This window comes from Anopheles darlingi, chromosome 2 (assembly GCF_943734745.1).
Source record: "Anopheles darlingi chromosome 2, idAnoDarlMG_H_01, whole genome shotgun sequence".
Classification (NCBI taxonomy): Eukaryota; Metazoa; Arthropoda; class Insecta; order Diptera; family Culicidae; genus Anopheles; species Anopheles darlingi.
Window position 1 is genome coordinate 9,119,272 of NC_064874.1, and position 17,500 is coordinate 9,136,771.

The following is a 17,500-nucleotide window of genomic DNA, read 5'->3' on the forward strand; positions in this document are numbered from 1 at the left end:
AGGGGGGTTGGAGTAACATTGGGTACTGGCGACTATTTAGTTCCATTTTTAATTTAGTTGAACCAACGCTGACATTAGTTGAGGTGTCAGCATAGAAGTTTGCCAAACAACACCTCACCTCACCATGAGGAGACACGATGTTTTGACCGCTCAAATTGGGCCTCGCTGTCCGCTGTCTTTGAATAGTCCCCCCAAACTAGACATTGTGTAGTTCCTTCCGAATCTTCCGACGGATCGTAGCATAACTAGTGTCCAGCCTCTTATGGCCAATCTTCTCTTTTATACAATGCATGATTATAATGGGAGCGAACGAGCGTTTGCTAGGAACACTATTTGTGCTATATAGCGGCAAACACACTCACACCTACATACAATAGTCTGAACGTTTGTGGAAACATTTTTTCGCTTTTTTATTGTAATTACCATGGGAGGTGGACGAACAACGCCCCTTTCCATAAACCAGCGTCAATTGCTATTGCTATCACTCGGGGGGTATTTTGCTTTTAGAAACCCTTCCAACCGCCTTCAGTGCACTGTTGTTGTCCAGCAGAAGCAGGAAACACGTGCTTCATTATACCCTGCATCATCCATTTGCGTGCCATCGAACTATGTCACCTGAACAAGTGCGATCGAGGGATGGCAGCAAACAATATAAGCGAGTTGTGGGAAACCATACACACATACACCGCTTCGGTGGACCATAAGGGTGTGCAATATGATTGTACCCCAAAAAGGCAATTTAACTAAAAGATGAAAGCATCCGATCAGCAATCAGGGAAGCCAAGCTTCAATTTGAAACTGAACCCCAATATCCTTAGTAGTCTGACGGCGCGTAAAGACCGTTCGCTGCATTAAGTTAGCCGAAAAGGCCCCGTAAACCGAACGGATGGCGCACAATAGCTACCCTTGTTCCTTGTTTTCCGTCTGTTTCGTGATTATTTGTACTTCGGTTCGACCGTGATTGTTGATTTATCGAGCACCCAGTCCCAGGGAGAATGTATCATTTTGTGTCGGTGTTTCTTGGAGTGATCAGAAATGAGGATGAGTGGTGGGTGCGCGCGCACGCCAGGTCAAGCTGTCTGTGATATGTATGCAAAATACATGGAAAAGAGAAATGGGAATAGTCAGTGAATGTAAGGGGCACAATCGAGGGGAGAAAACCGGGGCGACGCGTTCACTGAAGTCCAACAACAACCACCTGTCACGAACGACGAGCCACCGATTTCCACGATACCTTCAGACGGTACCTTAAAACATTGGAGCAAATGTTCCTTGCGGAAATGCAAAAAGCAATTGGAAAACAGCGGAAAACGGCACATGGCAATGATGGGAGAAGAGAGGGTGTGTGTGTGTGTGTGTGTGTGTGATTTACGTTAATCGTGTTTTGTGTTTAATTTACCTGTACATTGTTATTCTGTTTCGCGTTTAGTGCAGTAAGAGAGATTAGAAACGGGACGCTATCTCACGCTTGTTTCTCAAGACGACGTTCGTTTGGCAAAGGGAAAGAAATAGCGGGGGAAAATCTGTAATGCGATCTGGGAAAAAGTGGGCACACGGTAGGGGCGTAGGATGATTAAAAGACATACGAGCTAATAAAAAGCGTATCTTGAACTATATGACGTTGACCTTTTTTATAATGTCTCCTAATTTAAACCACTCGATGGAATCCAACATGTGCCTGACCACTGCGACTTAACCGATACTACCGGATACGTACCAACAGCGAGCGTCTTACGTTAACGATCTTCTGCCGTTCAAACGGTTCCCTTGATTAATGTCGAAAGCAATTAACGGCAACAGGTAATGATCGCTTCTGTGACAGCACCAGACAGCTCACAAATCGAAACACCATCGGGGCGATGCAACAACTGGCCTAACATGCCGGTACATCCTGTTATCGTGAGAGTTATTAGTGTCTGCCGGATGCTCGGCCAACAAGGACCCGCATGGGCTAAGCCTAACGCGGATTCGTTGTTGAATCCTCGTTATATCGAACCGTGCGATAGACTGCGGTCTAATTGTTGCAATTACCATTAGCAAGCTCATACGGGTGACCGTCCACTTTTCACGAAACTGTTTTATGAAAACTAAACGATAACCTGCTGCTGAATCACTAGCGTAAACACGTTATGTCACTTACTTCCCACTAGATTACATGCAGAGTAAGTTTGCACCTACATGCCCCACAAACAATTCTATCCGATTGTCCCCCACGGCGTCAGTAATATCTGAGGAACTCCATTCATGATGCTGGCGACAACTATTCCACTTTCGCCGGATTGCGGTGCGGCGCTATCCTCAGGTGACGATGTCACAACTCCGAGCTCGTTAGATAAGTGCTCCACCACCGCCAACCCGGCGTCCCGGAACCGGTACCGTGCGGAGATCGCGCTCGGTTTGAATAAAAGCCCTCGAACACCGATGATGCTGCAGAAGAGCAGCAGAAGAGGTGACGATCACCATATCGCAGGCAAAAGTCCCCTCAACAAGTTTTGCCCCCTCTCTCATCTCACACTGGCTTCCTCCTTTGCCGAAAGGAAATTTCACTCGGAAGCGACACGATCGATCAGTTTCACTTTTGGTGCGCCGCGCTCATCTGGTCCGTTCACTTTCGTTACTGAAGTGCACCGGACGGGCAAAGCGTACTAGTGTTGCCTTCTAGTGGTTTCCAGCACACCCCCATCAAGATGTCTCGCAAAGTGGTGATCGTGCTATCGTACGTTCTCGCACTGGTTGCAGGAGCTGCATCTAAAAGTGGAGTTGCCTCAGCACCGGATCTGAGTCGCTGGGAGCCCTCATCTGCGGTGGAGTTACGTTCTGTGCTCCGATGTAAGTAGATCCTGTCGTACAATACTCGGTGATTCTGCCTGTTAAAAGTGTTTAAATGGCTAGCAATCACCATCTAGTGAGCAGGGGCATGAAAATTTGGAAATTGTGAATATTTAATGACTAGAAAGTTGTGTCCTACATCGAACAGCTTTCAGCAGAGATGCTGCTGCAGCGGGGATGAATCAACAGGAAGGGAAGCAACTGCCCACTTTTTCCGCGAACCCACTGTTCGGTCCATCGAGTCCGTGCAAATGCAACAACGGATTGTGCAGCTGTTGCCTCGGTATGTCCCACACTCTTTACAACAAGTTCTTCCCATGCTACTGCTGAATTAAACCGTTATCCTTCTGTGTCCTGTGTGCTCCCCTCACAATGCCAGGCATGTTCAGCATGAACGGATGCGCCAACATCACCTACATTCCGGAAGACTTTGCGTTTGAGTTTCGCATGATCTTCAACAACCGCGTGATGACGAAGCGCCGGATCAGTGGCAAAAATCCGGCGCCGATCTGTGTGCATCCACCACGGTTCGATTTCATCGAGGTGTGCGCCAACATCTACGATGTCTACTTCGTCGGTCGGAACATGCACATGTGTATGGAAATGAATGGCAATTTCGAGGGATATGAACTGTTCTCGCGGTACGCTCAAGGACCTCGTTGCTACCATTACTGACCATAAGACTCACACACGTGATTCTCGTTACAGCTCCTTCAACTGTCTACGGATAGGTGATAAGGGAGTGAAGTTCATGAAGCCAGGCGAGACGATCGGTGGTTCAGTGAATCCTTCGCTCGAGGCAGAGATCGACTCCGGGGACGATATCGAGGACTACGATGAAGCGGTTGTATGAAAAGAGGTTCAGCCCCCGGTTCCTTTCCCTCAAACTAATCTAATTCCACGGTAGTTCTGTAGAATAAATTATTTTCTCGTGCATATCGATGAGTTGACTTAAAAATGGCTCCCTGGATATGAATAGAACCAGTCTTTAGTTGATTTCTTGTCCGAAAACAAGAACCAGTTCCAAGTAGTAACTGCCAACGAAAAGGGTTAATTTTTTTGAAAAATTGAACGGCGCAGAGCCCTGAACTCAAGTGACAGCCGCCGAAAACGTAAACAAAAATATCCGTGTTCCGCCGCCGGTTCTGGCCGTAAAATGGGGTACATCTTGGGGTCTCTACGGACCCGCTGTGAACGACTGTTGAACCCCCTGTGCAACCAGCTACCGCTCATACTGAGCCAGGTGCAGTACACGACCAAAATCAAATGTGACCTCGACGGTATCACGGCACAGGCCGTCAGTGAAGAGGGACTAAAACCACGCAAACACCGCGGCCGGATCAGGTGCAACAACACGGCCTTACCGTCCGAGATTCACGAAGCGATTTTGAAGTGTTCCAAAGATTATCCACTCAAAAGCCTTATCACCGATGGACAGCGACTATCAAACTGCATACGCTCCCGCCACTGGCTGCCGACCGATGCTCCGGCCAACCGAGGCAAACTTCCAGCGGGCGAGCAACGTGTTCCGAGCAGTGCACGACGGCAGCAATCATCCGTCTTCGATATGCACGATGAGTACAGCTGCCTGACACAGCTAGTTGGCCGTGCCGATGCGGAATATGCAGTATTGCAGCGTATTTTCACGGAGATTAACCAGCGAGATCCAGACCTGAGGCCGCGCAGCTTTCTCGACTTTGGAGCCGGCGTGGGTACGGGCACCTGGGCGGCGGCACAGATTTGGCGAGAGCATCTGTTTGAGATACTGTCCGTTGATAAATCGCGCCACATGAACGATCTGGCCGAGCTGATGCTTCGCCAGGGTGATCCTAATCGGGCCATGATGTTGCGGAACGTGTTCTACCGACAGTTTCTTCCGGCTAGCCCCGATCGGAAGTACGACATCGTGATGAGCGCTTTCAGCCTGTTCGATCAGCCATCTCGAAGAAAACTATATGAATTGGTCGATCAGCTGTACGCTACCTTCGATCGCTATCTCATCTTTGTCGAGCAAGGAACGAATGCGGGCTTCCGGTTGCTCGATGGCATCCGCAACCATATTCGTCGCGCGCATCAGACGAGTGATGCTCATCTGTTTGCACCGGTAAGGTTTCGCAAGGCCAAGGCATGGCTAGGCTAAACGAACCACACATTAATACATAGAGCTCTTTTCCCTCTCATCACAGTGTCCGCACAGTTCCGTATGTCCACGAGTTGTTCTAGATGACGGAACACCATGTAACTTTGAGGCAACCTACACACGCAGCTTTCCATCATCGGATGGGAAACAGTTCGGCACTATACTCTACTCGTACTTGGTTTACCGGAAAAACCCTCCGGACAGTGCGCAGGGCTTTCCACGGTTGGTACGGCCGACGGCTGTGCGCTCCAGGCATTGTGTCTGTCACGTGTGTGCCGCCGATGGGAAGCTACACGATGCAACCTTCACCACGACAAAGCATGGCCAGTAAGTACGACCCCCTGTTGCCGGTTGGTTGGGATGGATAAATTATTATTTCTCTGCTTCCTCGCGTTTGCAGGACGATTCATCGGTGTGCAAAGGCTAGCCGCTGGGGTGATCTATTGCCCATGCAAGTGCAATGGACCGATGACAAAACCCTGACGGCAGAGGAACATCTGCCATCGGATGATGAAAAGTGAAAGTACACGAAGGAGACGAGAAATTCGAAATAAATGGTAGTTCGGAAGAAATCTACTCTGATTTTGGAGTATCCTTGATACACTTGTTTGGCTTGCTTCGATGCTCAGCGATTTTGGGATCAATGTAGATACACAAATACCTTTTCAATTTGAGCATGCCAACTACTCTCCGGCCATCCTCAAGACCTAAAAAACCAGAATTCGTCGTAATTTGTAATTCTCATGATATGTCCATTTCACCTAAGCCATGCGAGTTTCATGCACCGGCGCTAGTGACATCGATTCGCACTTGATCTGTTTCACTTTTGTCTCTGCGAACAGACTTGTAAAAGGTATTCATTGATGTCTTCTTTATCTGCAGCATTTCACAAAATTGTTGGTTGATTCAGTACAGTGGATATAAAAATGTAAAGCAATAGAACATTGCGACTTCTCTCTCAATAATAATTCCGTAAAAGTTACATACCTTTTCAATTTTCAATAATACTATTTTAGTGTCCGTTGCGACACTTATCTCTCCGTTGTGATATGTATCAATGACGAGAGGCGTTAATTCCTATGTTACTAAATGGCTAACCATGTTATTGGATAACTATTGCCTCAATGAGCGCCGCAGTTAAATATTATAACAAAAAAAATCAATCGAATTGTTTTAAATACTCGTATGATTTTTGTTTATTACCTTCTTGTGAAACAACATATGTGTACAATTCGGTGATCTATAGGGATTTTCACCGTCTCCATCCACTTTCACCTTTTCTTACTCTTTTTCAACGCGTCATTTGTTCTTAATGCAGTTTGTATTCAATGACTTAAAACTGTATCACCTCCTACACCACCCGAATAATGTCCCAGCTAGGGTGGGCCCATAATTACCTATAAACGAATTAAATATAAAGCGCGATGGCTGCTGCTGCTGTTGCTGCTGTTAAGAACAAATATAGAGCATGTTCTCTACCACGCTAGGCGAGAAACCCTGATTCGCGATCAGGCAATAAACGCGATTAGGAACACACGCCGTCTCCAGTCCGGCCGAACGTACGCCATACTACGTCCGCTAGATGTGTCTTTGTGTTAAGTAGTTTGCCATTTCCCTTCTTCTTTGTCGGATGAACCGTTTGAAAAAGATCAAAGGCATGTGCCTCCACCTTTAATATTCGATTAAAATAACTGCACGCACCGTTTGGATTGTGCTCAGGATGCAAAGAGATAACAGAAATCCCGAACGAATCAACCTGTCCCCGCAGTTCGTTTCGCGGTTTTGAGTTCAAGGTTCGGCCTAGTGACAAACTACACGTTTATAATTACAAGCGGAGCGTTTTGATTATCCTGTTTTTACTACTGTATGTTTTACCATTTTGTTTCACCCCTGCATTTACCTTTGTACACAGACATTACCTTAGGTATCTTACGTTAAACAGCGTCACCTAAACGATGACCATCGATCGCTGGCAGAAGGACACCACCACTGCGGAATGATCGCAATCGTGAACAGAAGTGACTGCGATACAGAATCATATCTGCCGTCTGGATGAGTTCGGGCGAGCTTCATACGCACGTCGCTTCATTCATCACGGATCCAGCTTCTTCAAGTGCAATCGCTGCCAGAGGCACTCCTGCTTATCGCCGGTACTGCATAAAATCTGGGTTTCTTAAAATCCTAGGGACGCCACGCCTGTTTCTATAACAAATCCTTTCCTGTGTCTAAATGTATTAAAAGCCGGACCTGATCACTGTTGCTACAATCAACCCCTAAACAAGATGGTGTGTATGGATTAGAATATACTGACTGGCTTAGCAAAAGACTATGTTTAGTGTTGATGATATTTTTAAGCAATAAAAAACGCAAACGAAAACCTTACAGTTCAGTTCAGAGCCTGTGTGTATGTATCCTTGGTGTCATTGCAAAAATTAAATAAAATGAAATGTAAAAAGATTTAAAAAACGTTTCAACGTGCAAACGTCCAACCGTCCCAACCAGGGAACGCAATCCGATTGCCTTTTACGCACGGTGCCTCAAATTTTCTCATAGACTTCTTTATCAGTAGTTTTGCAATCATCGCAATACCATCTTTCTTGCATTCTATCCCAAAGTTCTGTAAACAAAATCGAGCTTTCAATACACAGGAGTTCTCAATGATGCCAATGAGCGCGATTGTGATTGAAGAGTGAGGTTCGCTGAACCAACTTCTTTTTATCTTGCTAGCTACTATTTTTATACGGTTTGCGGTTTTCATATGAGAAAATCGTCCTCGCCTGCACAGTTCCTCTCGGATGCGAGGCTCACCGTCGTCCTCACCGTCGTTGTCGTCATTAGACTAGCGTCTCATGGCGGGCAGATAGGCCGAGTACGAAGAGTACATGGAGTTCTGCTGAGCCCGCTGAATGGCACTCGGATCCTGGTACTGGGACTGCATGTTCATCATCTGCACGGCTGGACCGAGCTGCGCGGGGTTTTGTATGAATCCAGCCGCCGGACTGCCAATGTAGCCACCGGTACCGGTCGATTGCGCAGCTGTCATGCGGTACCCATTCAGGGAACCATACGGTGACATCAGATTCGTACTGATCGCTACGTTCGGACTGACGCGACTGGACGTATTGGCGGCAGCGGCAGCGGCCATGTGTTGTATCTGGGCACTGGAAGCATTTCGACGCGCTGCACCGGCCGCAGCAGCGGCAGCCGCCGCATTTTGCGCTGCAATCGTCGGTGGTACGTTCATGTTGCTCGTATAGTATTTGTGATAATTAATGGTGGACATTTGAGCCGAGTGCATCGGTGGCGTAGAGATGTTGCGTGCCACGTTTTGTGCGACCATGTTATTGGCACCGGGTCCGGGTCCTCCTCCCGTTGGACCCCCACCCGCTGGCCCGCCGGCTGCTGCTCCACCGGGACCATGTGGATGTGGAGCGTGGTGAGCGGACGGTGGTGGTGTGACGGGTGAATTACAGATATCAACGTTAGTGGTCAGTTGCTGTAGTTTCGAAAGACATGACAGAGATCCTTGTTGCTGCTGCTGTTGCAACTGACCGGCCCCAGCACCCTGGCATGACTGTGGCTCGAGGTGAGGGGTCGGAGTTGGAGTAGGCGTTGGTGCCGGCGTCGGAGCCTGTGGGATTGGTGTATGCGAACCGGAATGCGAGACACTGGATTGTTGCTGCTGTTGGACGTAGAAATTGTTGCCCGATGATACGGCACAGGACGACACGGGTGAGGCTCCCAACCGCTGATGCGGGCTATGCAGGCTGGCCGGTGTATGATTGTTCGACATCCGATGTTGTATCACGCTACCGTACGAGGTCGGTGACTGAGGATGGTATGGTGGTCCCTGCCCAGCTAGGCCAAGCTGTGGCCCAAGGTAACCACCGCCGCCCCCTGATGCAGCTGCCGCCGCTGCAACTGCCGCTTGATGCATGTTCTGTGAATGTGCCTGGTGGTTCAGCGATTGCCCATACGATTGATGCATTTGTTGCTGCAGGGCCAGCTGCTGCTGTTGCTGCTGTTGTTGCTGCTGCTGCTGCTGCTGGTTCATACTGGCTGCTTGCATGGCCGCCTGCTGCTGCTGCTGTTGCTGTTGATGCTGTTGATGATGACCAGGACTTACGATCGGTTGAATGACGTTACTTACGACTGGCGGTGTTGTGCGGCTTTGATGTCGCTGCTGTTGACTGCCACCTGGTGTTGGCGTGTTGCGAGATACCTTCGGAGTAGAGGATCTTTGCGATCCTGCTCCTCGACCACCACTGGCACCCGCATGTTGTATCTGCTGTTGCTGCTGCTGCGCCAAATGGGCAGGGTGTTGTTTGCCCCTGTTGCCATTGTTGCCACCACCGCCACCAGCACCGGCTCCAGCATTGTTAGCAATTATGGTCATCTGTTGCTGTTGCTGCTGCTGTGCTGGATGCTGAGGACTTGTTTCCGGTACGTGCGTGTGCATACTCATATGCATCTGTGTTTGATGTTGCTGTTGGTGCTGTTGCTGCTGCTGCTGCTGGTGTACTGAACAGTCCGAGTAAGGTCCGACATGCTGTGATACGACACTCGGTGGTCTAATAGCGTCAGCTGAATTCTGTGACGTCATATCGCTCGAGATGCTGGCCGGCGATTCCAGGCCCAATTGACTGACGTCTATATCACACTGACCGTACTGATGCAGACTCTGGACCGAGTTACTGGTCGATTCTGGGGTATACACGCCGAGGGAATGGACATCATTTGGTGTTCCACCTGCGCCGCCGATTGCTGTTGTCTTCATATCAGCTGCCACCGTATTGCCACCGGTGGCACTGTTATCTGAATGGAGATCTGGATCGGTTGCTACCGGAAAGGCGCCTTTCATCAAATGAAGGTTCTGCTGTTGCTGAACCGTTCCACCATGGCATGCCGAGGGCTCGGTAGCGGTTGCTCCCTGCTGCTGTTTGGTAGCTGCCACCATGCACGAAGAATCATTGAGCTTGTTCGAAGAAGGATCATTCTTCTGACCCTTCTGGATCGATTTGTGCTGTTGCTGCTGCTGTTGATGCTGAGGGTGTTGATGCGGATGTGTTTGTTGTTGCTGATGCTGCTGTTGTTGTTGATGTTGCTGTTGTGCGTGTTGATGTTGCTGATGTTGCTGATGCTGATGATGCTGAGGGTGATGTTGCTGTGGAGGATGTTGCTGTGGATGTTGCACTAATTGGCCCGGAGCCAAATGATGATACTGATTTGCAGTACTTATACCCTTTGAGCACATCAATCCAGCATCGTATGGTGAAGGACAGAGTTGTTGTTGATGTTGTTGCTGTTGCTGTAATTGCTGTTGCTGTTGCTGCTGCTGCTGCTGCTGCACCTGTTGTTGCTGCTGCTGCTGCTGCTGTTGTTGCTGCTGCTGCTGTTGTTGCTGCTGTTGCTGCTGTTGTTGCTGTTGTTGCTGCTGCTGTTGATGCTGATGCTGTGCGGAATGCGATGCAAGATGATGCACTTCGGTTGGCGGATTGCTGACCTTGTACTTGCTGGTACCGTCGTCCGCACCGGTCGACGCGTTTGCAACGCTGGATGATTTCGATTTGCCATGTTTTGCGGTCGTCGTGCCATCCTTCCGATCGGCCTTCACGTTTGAACCACGCTCTTTCGTGTGATACGTTGGAGGAGTCGGCGTCGGAGCCTGAGCGACCTGCTGTTGATACTGTTGTTCCTGGTGCTGAAAGGTTGAGTAAAGGTTCGAAGGGAAGCTACCGTATGCCATGCTCGTAGCAAGATGTTCGAGATGGAACTTGTTCGGTGATTTCTGGTTGCCCGTGTCTAGGTGGGACAGGTTATACCCTTGGTGATAGTAAGGATCGATCTGCCAGTACTGTGACGTCGTATAGCTTGGCAGTTGATTAATGCTCGGGAACTGCGACGTTACCTTGTTCAGGTCAATCGTCGTTTTGGGATCGTGCATCGAAGCGGTAACTGTAGCTGCTGCCGAATGCTTAGATGCTGGCTGTTTGTCAGGGCGACAGGGAACATTGGTGGCTGTGTTCATGCCCATCAACGTATTACCATAGTCGCTACCGGAAGAGCTTGAGTTTGAACCTTTCGGTGTTCCAACCGCACCTCCCATTCCAGCGGTTCCGTGCATCATCATACCGCCACCACCACCACTAGCTATCGTGCTGCCCATGGTTCCCATCATGCTCGGCGGCATAGGACCACCATTAGTGTTAATCGCAGTGGCACCGCCACCTCCGTTACCATCCATCAATCCAATATTGCCTACTTTGGAGGAGGTCATGAGATACTGCTGGTCGGGAGCCACCTTGCAGTGGTTCATGGTATTGGTTGTCGTAGTTCCGCTCGCTAATTGAGGTCCTCCATTACCCCCGTATCCCGGTGCTGAGACTGATGCCGACGAGACATTCTTGATCGCCTCCCGTCGAGCAGTATCCGGTCGCTTGATCGAAGCATTCGACGAAGATGAAGTCATAGTAGCCACTGACGTTGATGGCGATACACCGTCATTCTTTGTAGCAGCTGCGACGTTGTTCGCTGCTGTCGACGAAGCCGATCGTTTCGACGACTGCTGTTGTTCGCTACTGGAGGACGAAGATCCTCGTCCGGTTTTGGTTACAGGCGGGGCACTTTCTTCGTGCTGGCTCATAGCACTATTGTTTGCAACTGTTGCACCGGCATGGGCGCTATTGTTCGTCCGCTCCTTGCCACGCTTTGTTGGAATGGTTTGCACCTCACCGTAGAGATTACTATTCAATGTGTCAGTCGACATGACGGATGCAGCACTGGTCACGACAGCCATCGAAGTTGAGGTAATCGCCGCACACCCGTTTCCGGCGGTAGCTCCTCCAGCTAGGGTTTGCGCTTTCACCGACTGCCGGCTTTCAGGCATACCGATCGATGAATCGTTTTTTGATACCTTAGACGTCGGATTACTCGAGCCACTGCTACTGTTTGTTAATTTTTCCTTCTTGGCGTCCACATTCACTTTACCAGTGTCCATGGCGGTGGAGACAGGAACCGAATGCGCTGCTGCTGAAAGGATGTACGGTTCCTTTGCATTCGTATCGTTCCCGGCAACGACACTCTCAATCACCTGCTGCATTTGAGATTGCTGCGTTGTCGGTTGTGCCGTTGCCGAGCTGCCAGAGGCAACATCATTTTGTTTAATCACCGACATAGGATCCGACACCGATTGATCGACCGCACTCGGCACCGGTGGAACCGTAGTCTGGAATGTATCCAACGCTGCTACCTTCGTCGTTGAACTGTTTGTGGCAATGCTGGGCGTCGTACCCGATTCGTTGGCACTTTCCATCGTTTTCATAAACTTCTTCTTATGCATCGCCATCTCATGCACTCCTCCGTTCGAGCTAGTGACGCTACTAGTACCGCCAGTACTAACCGATTGATGCACTGGTTGCTGTGACAGATACGACGGTTGTTGCTGCATCGTCTGTTGAATGATTCCCAGCTCACCGTTACTGCTTTTGGTTGAATGTTTTGAATCATTTGGAGTGACTGTAGCATCCGGTTCGACTGCAACGGCACCCGTACTCCCGTCTGCCTTCTGAGCTTCGTCCTTCGTCCCACCAACCGTAGCTGCTGGCGTCGAAGATGGCACATCGACGATCACCTTCGGCCGACGATTGTCTTCTTTGTGATGGTGATGTTTATCGTAGTTCTCATTGCTCTTCAAAACGCTGACCGTGTTGTTGCTAGCCGTTCCTGTGCCACCAGGTATGCCGCTATCACTACCATCAGAAGACACAACGCTTCTCACAGTCCGTTCCTTACTTTCAGGCGTCGCCGCGGTCACACTCACAGTTTGATGCTCGGTTTGATTCAAGATTTCCGCGCTACCGGTATCCTTCGTAGGACCACTATCCAAGGATTTCTCGAACGGTGTATCATTTTCATCACACTGGCGTTTTATAGACTCACCACTAGATGCTTGATTGCGAACCGTGCTACTGGCTAGGCAGTTTTTTGATTCCGTTATCACCGAGATCTTCTCATTGATGCCAACTCCATTCACTAATGTTTCGCTGATGACACTGGTTGTAGAACCATGGACGTCGTTGCCGAGCGTCGTCTGATGGCCACTATCGGGTGTAACCATAGGCTTCTGGATCTCGACAGCACTCTGTGTTGACTGTGATTGGCTGGTGGTAGCAACGGTCGTTATCCCTGATGCATTATCCATCGTCTGCTGTTGTTTTTCATCACGGTTCACAACGTTTGTGGTTGCCGTTGGCGGTGCTTGCAGAATGACGCTGTCCACCGTTTTGTCATTCTTACTGGGACTCGTTTTAATAATGTCTTCACTTCTATGAGTCTGTGGCACCAGCGTTTGGTTGTTTGTGGCTTCCGATGCAACCGATGTTCGACTTATAACAGAATGGCTGGTTTCCGGTGACGATCGTTTACGTGGTGGCGAGCGATCCGTTACCATACGCGATATCTCTCTCGATGATACTACGTTGCTATCATTTACCATCGAATCGCTATGGCTCTCAGCATGCAACAATGAATCAGATGCACATTCACTCGATGGTTCTCGATTCTCATCGTTCATCGGATTTATCGCAGCAACAGATTTACTGCCAGTTGCACTACTGTTCGTGTTAGGTGTAGCAGCATCGTGTGGTTTTGACCGTTTAGTAACAGCGCCGGTATCGCCTCGCTTGCCATCCGGGCTTACCGATTGGTCGCGAAGCCGTGCAGAGCTTTTGGATGCTGTTGTGGCATTAGCAGTGCCACTCGATGATTTGCTGGGTGATTTTTTCATAACTACAGCAGGGGTTGTAGCGATAGGGGCGGTGGTACCCATGGCGGCCGCAAGCGCAGGTCGTCGCATCTCTTCCTCCTCTTCCTCATCGTCCGCTTCGCCCGACGAACTTTCAGTCGCATCTCCAACCATACCAGCATGTGATGGTTTCTTGCTTGATCGTTTCTTATTACGCGCTGCAGCTGCGATTGTAGCAGGTCCTACTTTATGCCGTCCTTTGCCGATATTGTTAGCCGGAGGAGAGGCACAGACAGAGTGGGAGCTCCTTTTGCCAGGCGATGATGATGGAGATTTCGATGAAGCAACAGCAGCCGCGACGGAAGCTGCTGTGGATTGAGCAGATGTTGCTGCTTCTATCCCCATCGCCATGTGTTGTTGCTTCTGTCTCAGCGTGCCTGTCGTTGAACCGCGAGAAGGTTTCACCTTATCCTCCACCATCACCAGCCCTACAGGAGGTGCCGACGTCGAGGAGGAGGAAGACGGTTCCGGCGTTTCGGCACGATTTGCCGGACTACTCGCACTTGCCAGTCGCTTCGAGTTGCGCATTCCGAGGGCACGTTTTCCCGCTACAACAGTGGGGCTATTACTGTCAACATCGGGCTTTAGCCTAGCGGACTCAGAAGCATCATAACGACTACACTGCTCCTGTTCCTGCTCATCGATCACCATGTTGCCTGTAGTTTGCTGATCTACTGATCGGTTGTTGCCTCTGGGATGAACTCTCTTGTCCGTGCCTTCTTGCTCTGAATCCGAGAGGCGCAGGTTCATCCGTTTTCTTCGTAAAGCACTACTACGACCGGACACTGGTGAGGGCTCTTCTTTTGGTGTGTAACTACTGCTGGATTTGTCCTCCATGTTTTCATCCGAATCGAGCCGCCGTCGTTTCCGTAGTCGCTCGAAGGTGTTTCCCCCACCAGAACTCGTACGTTTGGTGATTGATTCCTTATCCGCACCACGTATCCGTTTGCGACCAGATGCTACAGATGATGCACCACGAACGTCAACCACATCAGCTGGCGATTCATCGCCATCAGAATTATCTTCTTCTAGCGGCGTTTTACTGCGTGTCGCATGACTCACGCTGGTGCTGACCGGTGCTGCTACGGTATCATCATGTGCGCTCACTGAGCTTCCGACGCCTTTCTCTCGTCGTTTTCGCTTCCCTAGTTCACGCTGTTGCTGGGGCGGGGCGGATGTGGCTTCCTGCTCATCTTCTGGAACCGTTACTAGGTGGCTTGTTTCGTGGTCTGATTCTTCCTGCTTAGTCGTAACATCTTCTTCATCCACCTTAGCGATTGTTTCTATTCCGCTGATATCGAACGCCCCGGCAGCTTCCAGCTCGGAATAGGATGCGCACGAGTTCAGGAACAGTGGCGTCCAGCGAAGGCACTCCTTCTCGATACGTAATCGCATCCTTGCGCGCACCATACGCTCGTGTTGCTTGTCCACCAGCCGCCAGTCGATGCAGATGAGAGGCTGGTACATCTTGAAGCCACCGCCACGGTCAATCTTGCGATACTTGATGAAGGAAAGCAGCTGGAGCGCAAGCACAATGTCCGGAATGACCATGCCCGTCTCTTGCGAAATCTGTTTCAGTGAAAACGCATTTCTGCCACCCTGTATGCCGGGCCGATGGTCCTGAAGGAAGTTCAAGACGGTCGACTTCCAGTACGCGTAGTATGATACTCGACCGAGATCGGACAGCGGCTTCTCCGGTGTGCCCGGTTGGCCCTCTTCCCGGCTCAAAAGATAGCTGAAGTCGATCAGGAAACGTCCATAGCCCTGGCGTTGATACTGTGGCATCGTCATGATGCACGATACATTGTACTTTTGCTGGCAGTGTTTCTCCTTCGAGAAGTAACCCACCAGATGGTAGCCCTTACGATCGTATCGCGTGAGCACGTAGAACAGGAACGGTTCCACATCGTAGTACAGCGTTTTATGGTCAAGGAACAGCTTCGCCAGGAGGCACAGGTTCTGGCAATAGATTTTGTTCGCATTGCCGTCCACCTCAAACACCGACACACCGTCGTGCCGGTAAATCTCCGTTCCCGGTGGATTACGCCACGAACACTTATCCTGATGTCGCTGCAGCACAGCCTTGCTTTTGGTGTACTTGAGACAGAATTCGCAGAGAAATAGCTTCGGTAGTCTGGAGTGACAGAAGGAAAAGAATGTGCGTCAGCTGAGAGGTTCTTTGTTCGGTTTACGTTCGACAGGCTTACCGTGCGTACTCCTGGGGAAATGGGCTCGAGTACCAGGTCTCAATTTCGTACTTCCCGAACTCGATCGCTGCCGGGCAACGGTCCTGCGCTGCCATCAGCTTCGAAGGGGAATGCTGCAATATGCTGCTGTTGCTGTTCGCTGCCATCGCAGCATGCTGTTGCTGGGTGTGATGACGATCGGGTGAAAAGTGTCTTGCCCTATTAGCATCGCCACTGCTACCGTGAGCTTTGCCTGACGATCGCGATACGCCTACTACGATCTTGGTCGACTGCTCTCGGACGTGTTTGTACAGCTCAACATCCTGTGGCGTCACACCATCCGGTAGAGTTTGTTTCTCTGAAGCGATAATGATAATTTGCGGATAAATAACAGTGCTAGCCCAAGAAGAGAGATCCACTCTCCATTTCTTTCTCTAGTACATACCCATTGCATCCTCGCTAGGGGAATCATAAGGATGCTTGTAAGGTACCGGTAAAGCTGTACTATCCGCACTTCCCCCCTTCGATTCGTTGTCTCCTGTGAGCAATCTGTCAAAAACGGCAAACAAGAAAACCGTCGTTACAATCATCCAATACCTCTTTTGCTTGCACGTAATTCCTACCTTTTGCGCTTCTTCTCACTAGTAATAGGCCGCATGACGCTAGACTTGCGATCACTGTCCTTTGAATGGCTTAGACAATCGGAGCATCTAGGGGTAGAACACACAGACAGAACGTTTCGTGTTAGTGTCCGCTAGGCTCTAAGCCGTGTACGCTGTTACGGCTTACCTCCAGGGAGCTTTCGGTTTTTTCGTGTCCATTAGTGGCGGGTTGAGGCAGGAAAGGTGAAAATATTTCTTGCAGCTCCAGCAGTCGAGCAGCCAGGAACCCTTGAGCGTTTCATCTTCATCCTCGTCCTGGCTCGTGTCACCGCACGCATCGCACGACTTGCACTCTTCACAGCTCCACACGTTGCCCTTCTCCACCAGGCGCGACAATCGAACGGCCGTTGGATGCCTCGATCCACCGGACGGACAGTGGCTGGTCGAGCAGCTGTCGTGCAATCCGACGCCACACCCGTTGCAGGTCGTCAACGGTTCTGAACTTTCATCGTCGGACCCATTACCGTCCCCCTCCTGGCACACAAAACATGCACTTCCGTCTACCGAACGCTAAAACAAGGAAGAGAATGATTAGATAGTTACCGTAAGTCCTGTGACCTATCAGTGGTCGTGTTTACTTCACTTACATCCAGCTGGTGCTTGGAGCCCCGTTTCTTCGGTGAGGTCGATTTGCGTTTGGTTTGTGGCTTGAAGATGGGTCCGGGTTTGTAGAGCCGGCCCTCCTGCAGCACCGTCTGCTCGCTGAGCGCTATGCGCAGCGAGTTGCGGATCACGCTGCGGTAATCGGTGTCCGGTGTGATGTGCAGGTTGTTCGTCTGCTGAACGTAGTTTTCGATCGACTTTTGCGTCGAGCCATCGAACTCGCCCAAATCGCGGACCGCTTTCGCAACGAGCCGCGAAAGGTTACTCTCGTTCGTCA

General features: G+C 50.1%; 4 protein-coding genes across 16 annotated transcripts in view; 3 read left to right on the forward strand and 1 right to left on the reverse strand.

Moving 5' to 3' along the window:
• The window catches only part of LOC125950661 (uncharacterized), a 22,382-nt gene extending 20,738 nt beyond the window's left edge, over positions 1-1,644 (forward strand). For all 6 annotated transcript variants that reach the window (XM_049678849.1, XM_049678848.1, XM_049678847.1 and 3 more), the window contains exon 8: positions 1-1,644. This exon is cut by the window's left edge and continues 1,043 nt beyond it. The gene's annotated coding sequence lies outside the window, so the exon portion shown is untranslated.
• Positions 1,645-3,006: 1,362 nt separating this feature from the next.
• LOC125951397 (uncharacterized) lies at positions 3,007-3,693 on the forward strand. Its single transcript, XM_049680217.1, has 3 exons — positions 3,007-3,112; positions 3,209-3,470; positions 3,538-3,693. The coding sequence occupies exons 1-3, from the start codon at positions 3,007-3,009 to the stop codon at positions 3,680-3,682; spliced, it is 513 nt and encodes a 170-aa protein (XP_049536174.1). The 3' UTR covers positions 3,683-3,693.
• Positions 3,694-3,939: 246 nt separating this feature from the next.
• On the forward strand, positions 3,940-5,553 carry LOC125951377 (methyltransferase-like protein 17, mitochondrial). Its single transcript, XM_049680186.1, has 3 exons — positions 3,940-4,933; positions 5,016-5,296; positions 5,370-5,553. Exons 1-3 carry the CDS (start codon positions 3,986-3,988, stop codon positions 5,488-5,490), a joined length of 1,350 nt encoding a protein of 449 aa, XP_049536143.1. The 5' UTR covers positions 3,940-3,985; the 3' UTR covers positions 5,491-5,553.
• A 515-nt stretch (positions 5,554-6,068) lies between these two features.
• The window catches only part of LOC125950256 (uncharacterized), a 13,307-nt gene continuing 1,875 nt past the window's right edge, over positions 6,069-17,500 (reverse strand). For 7 of the 8 annotated variants that reach the window (XM_049678070.1, XM_049678073.1, XM_049678074.1 and 4 more), the window contains 6 exons: positions 17,208-17,500; positions 16,748-17,130; positions 16,582-16,668; positions 16,404-16,507; positions 15,980-16,316; positions 6,069-15,906 (listed from right to left, as the gene is read on the reverse strand). The exon at positions 17,208-17,500 is cut by the window's right edge. In XM_049678070.1, the coding sequence (XP_049534027.1) occupies positions 7,809-15,906; positions 15,980-16,316; positions 16,404-16,507; positions 16,582-16,668; positions 16,748-17,130; positions 17,208-17,500 (9,302 nt within the window). In that variant the 3' untranslated portion in view covers positions 6,069-7,808. The remainder of the gene's footprint in view (positions 15,907-15,979; positions 16,317-16,403; positions 16,508-16,581; positions 16,669-16,747; positions 17,131-17,207) is intronic. The other variant, XM_049678067.1, reaches the window with a different exon arrangement.

Excerpts from the sequence above, each read along its gene's own strand:
- LOC125951397 (XM_049680217.1), top strand. The coding sequence starts at position 3,007 with ATGAATCAACAGGAAGGGAAGCAACTGCCCACTTTTTCCGCGAACCCA. Across the intron at positions 3,113-3,208 it reads ATTGTGCAGCTGTTGCCTCG|GCATGTTCAGCATGAACGGA; the intron begins GTATGTCCCACA and ends TCACAATGCCAG. Across the intron at positions 3,471-3,537 it reads GGATATGAACTGTTCTCGCG|CTCCTTCAACTGTCTACGGA; the intron begins GTACGCTCAAGG and ends TTCTCGTTACAG.
- LOC125951377 (XM_049680186.1), top strand. The coding sequence starts at position 3,986 with ATGGGGTACATCTTGGGGTCTCTACGGACCCGCTGTGAACGACTGTTG. Across the intron at positions 4,934-5,015 it reads ATGCTCATCTGTTTGCACCG|TGTCCGCACAGTTCCGTATG; the intron begins GTAAGGTTTCGC and ends CTCTCATCACAG. Across the intron at positions 5,297-5,369 it reads ACCACGACAAAGCATGGCCA|GACGATTCATCGGTGTGCAA; the intron begins GTAAGTACGACC and ends TCGCGTTTGCAG.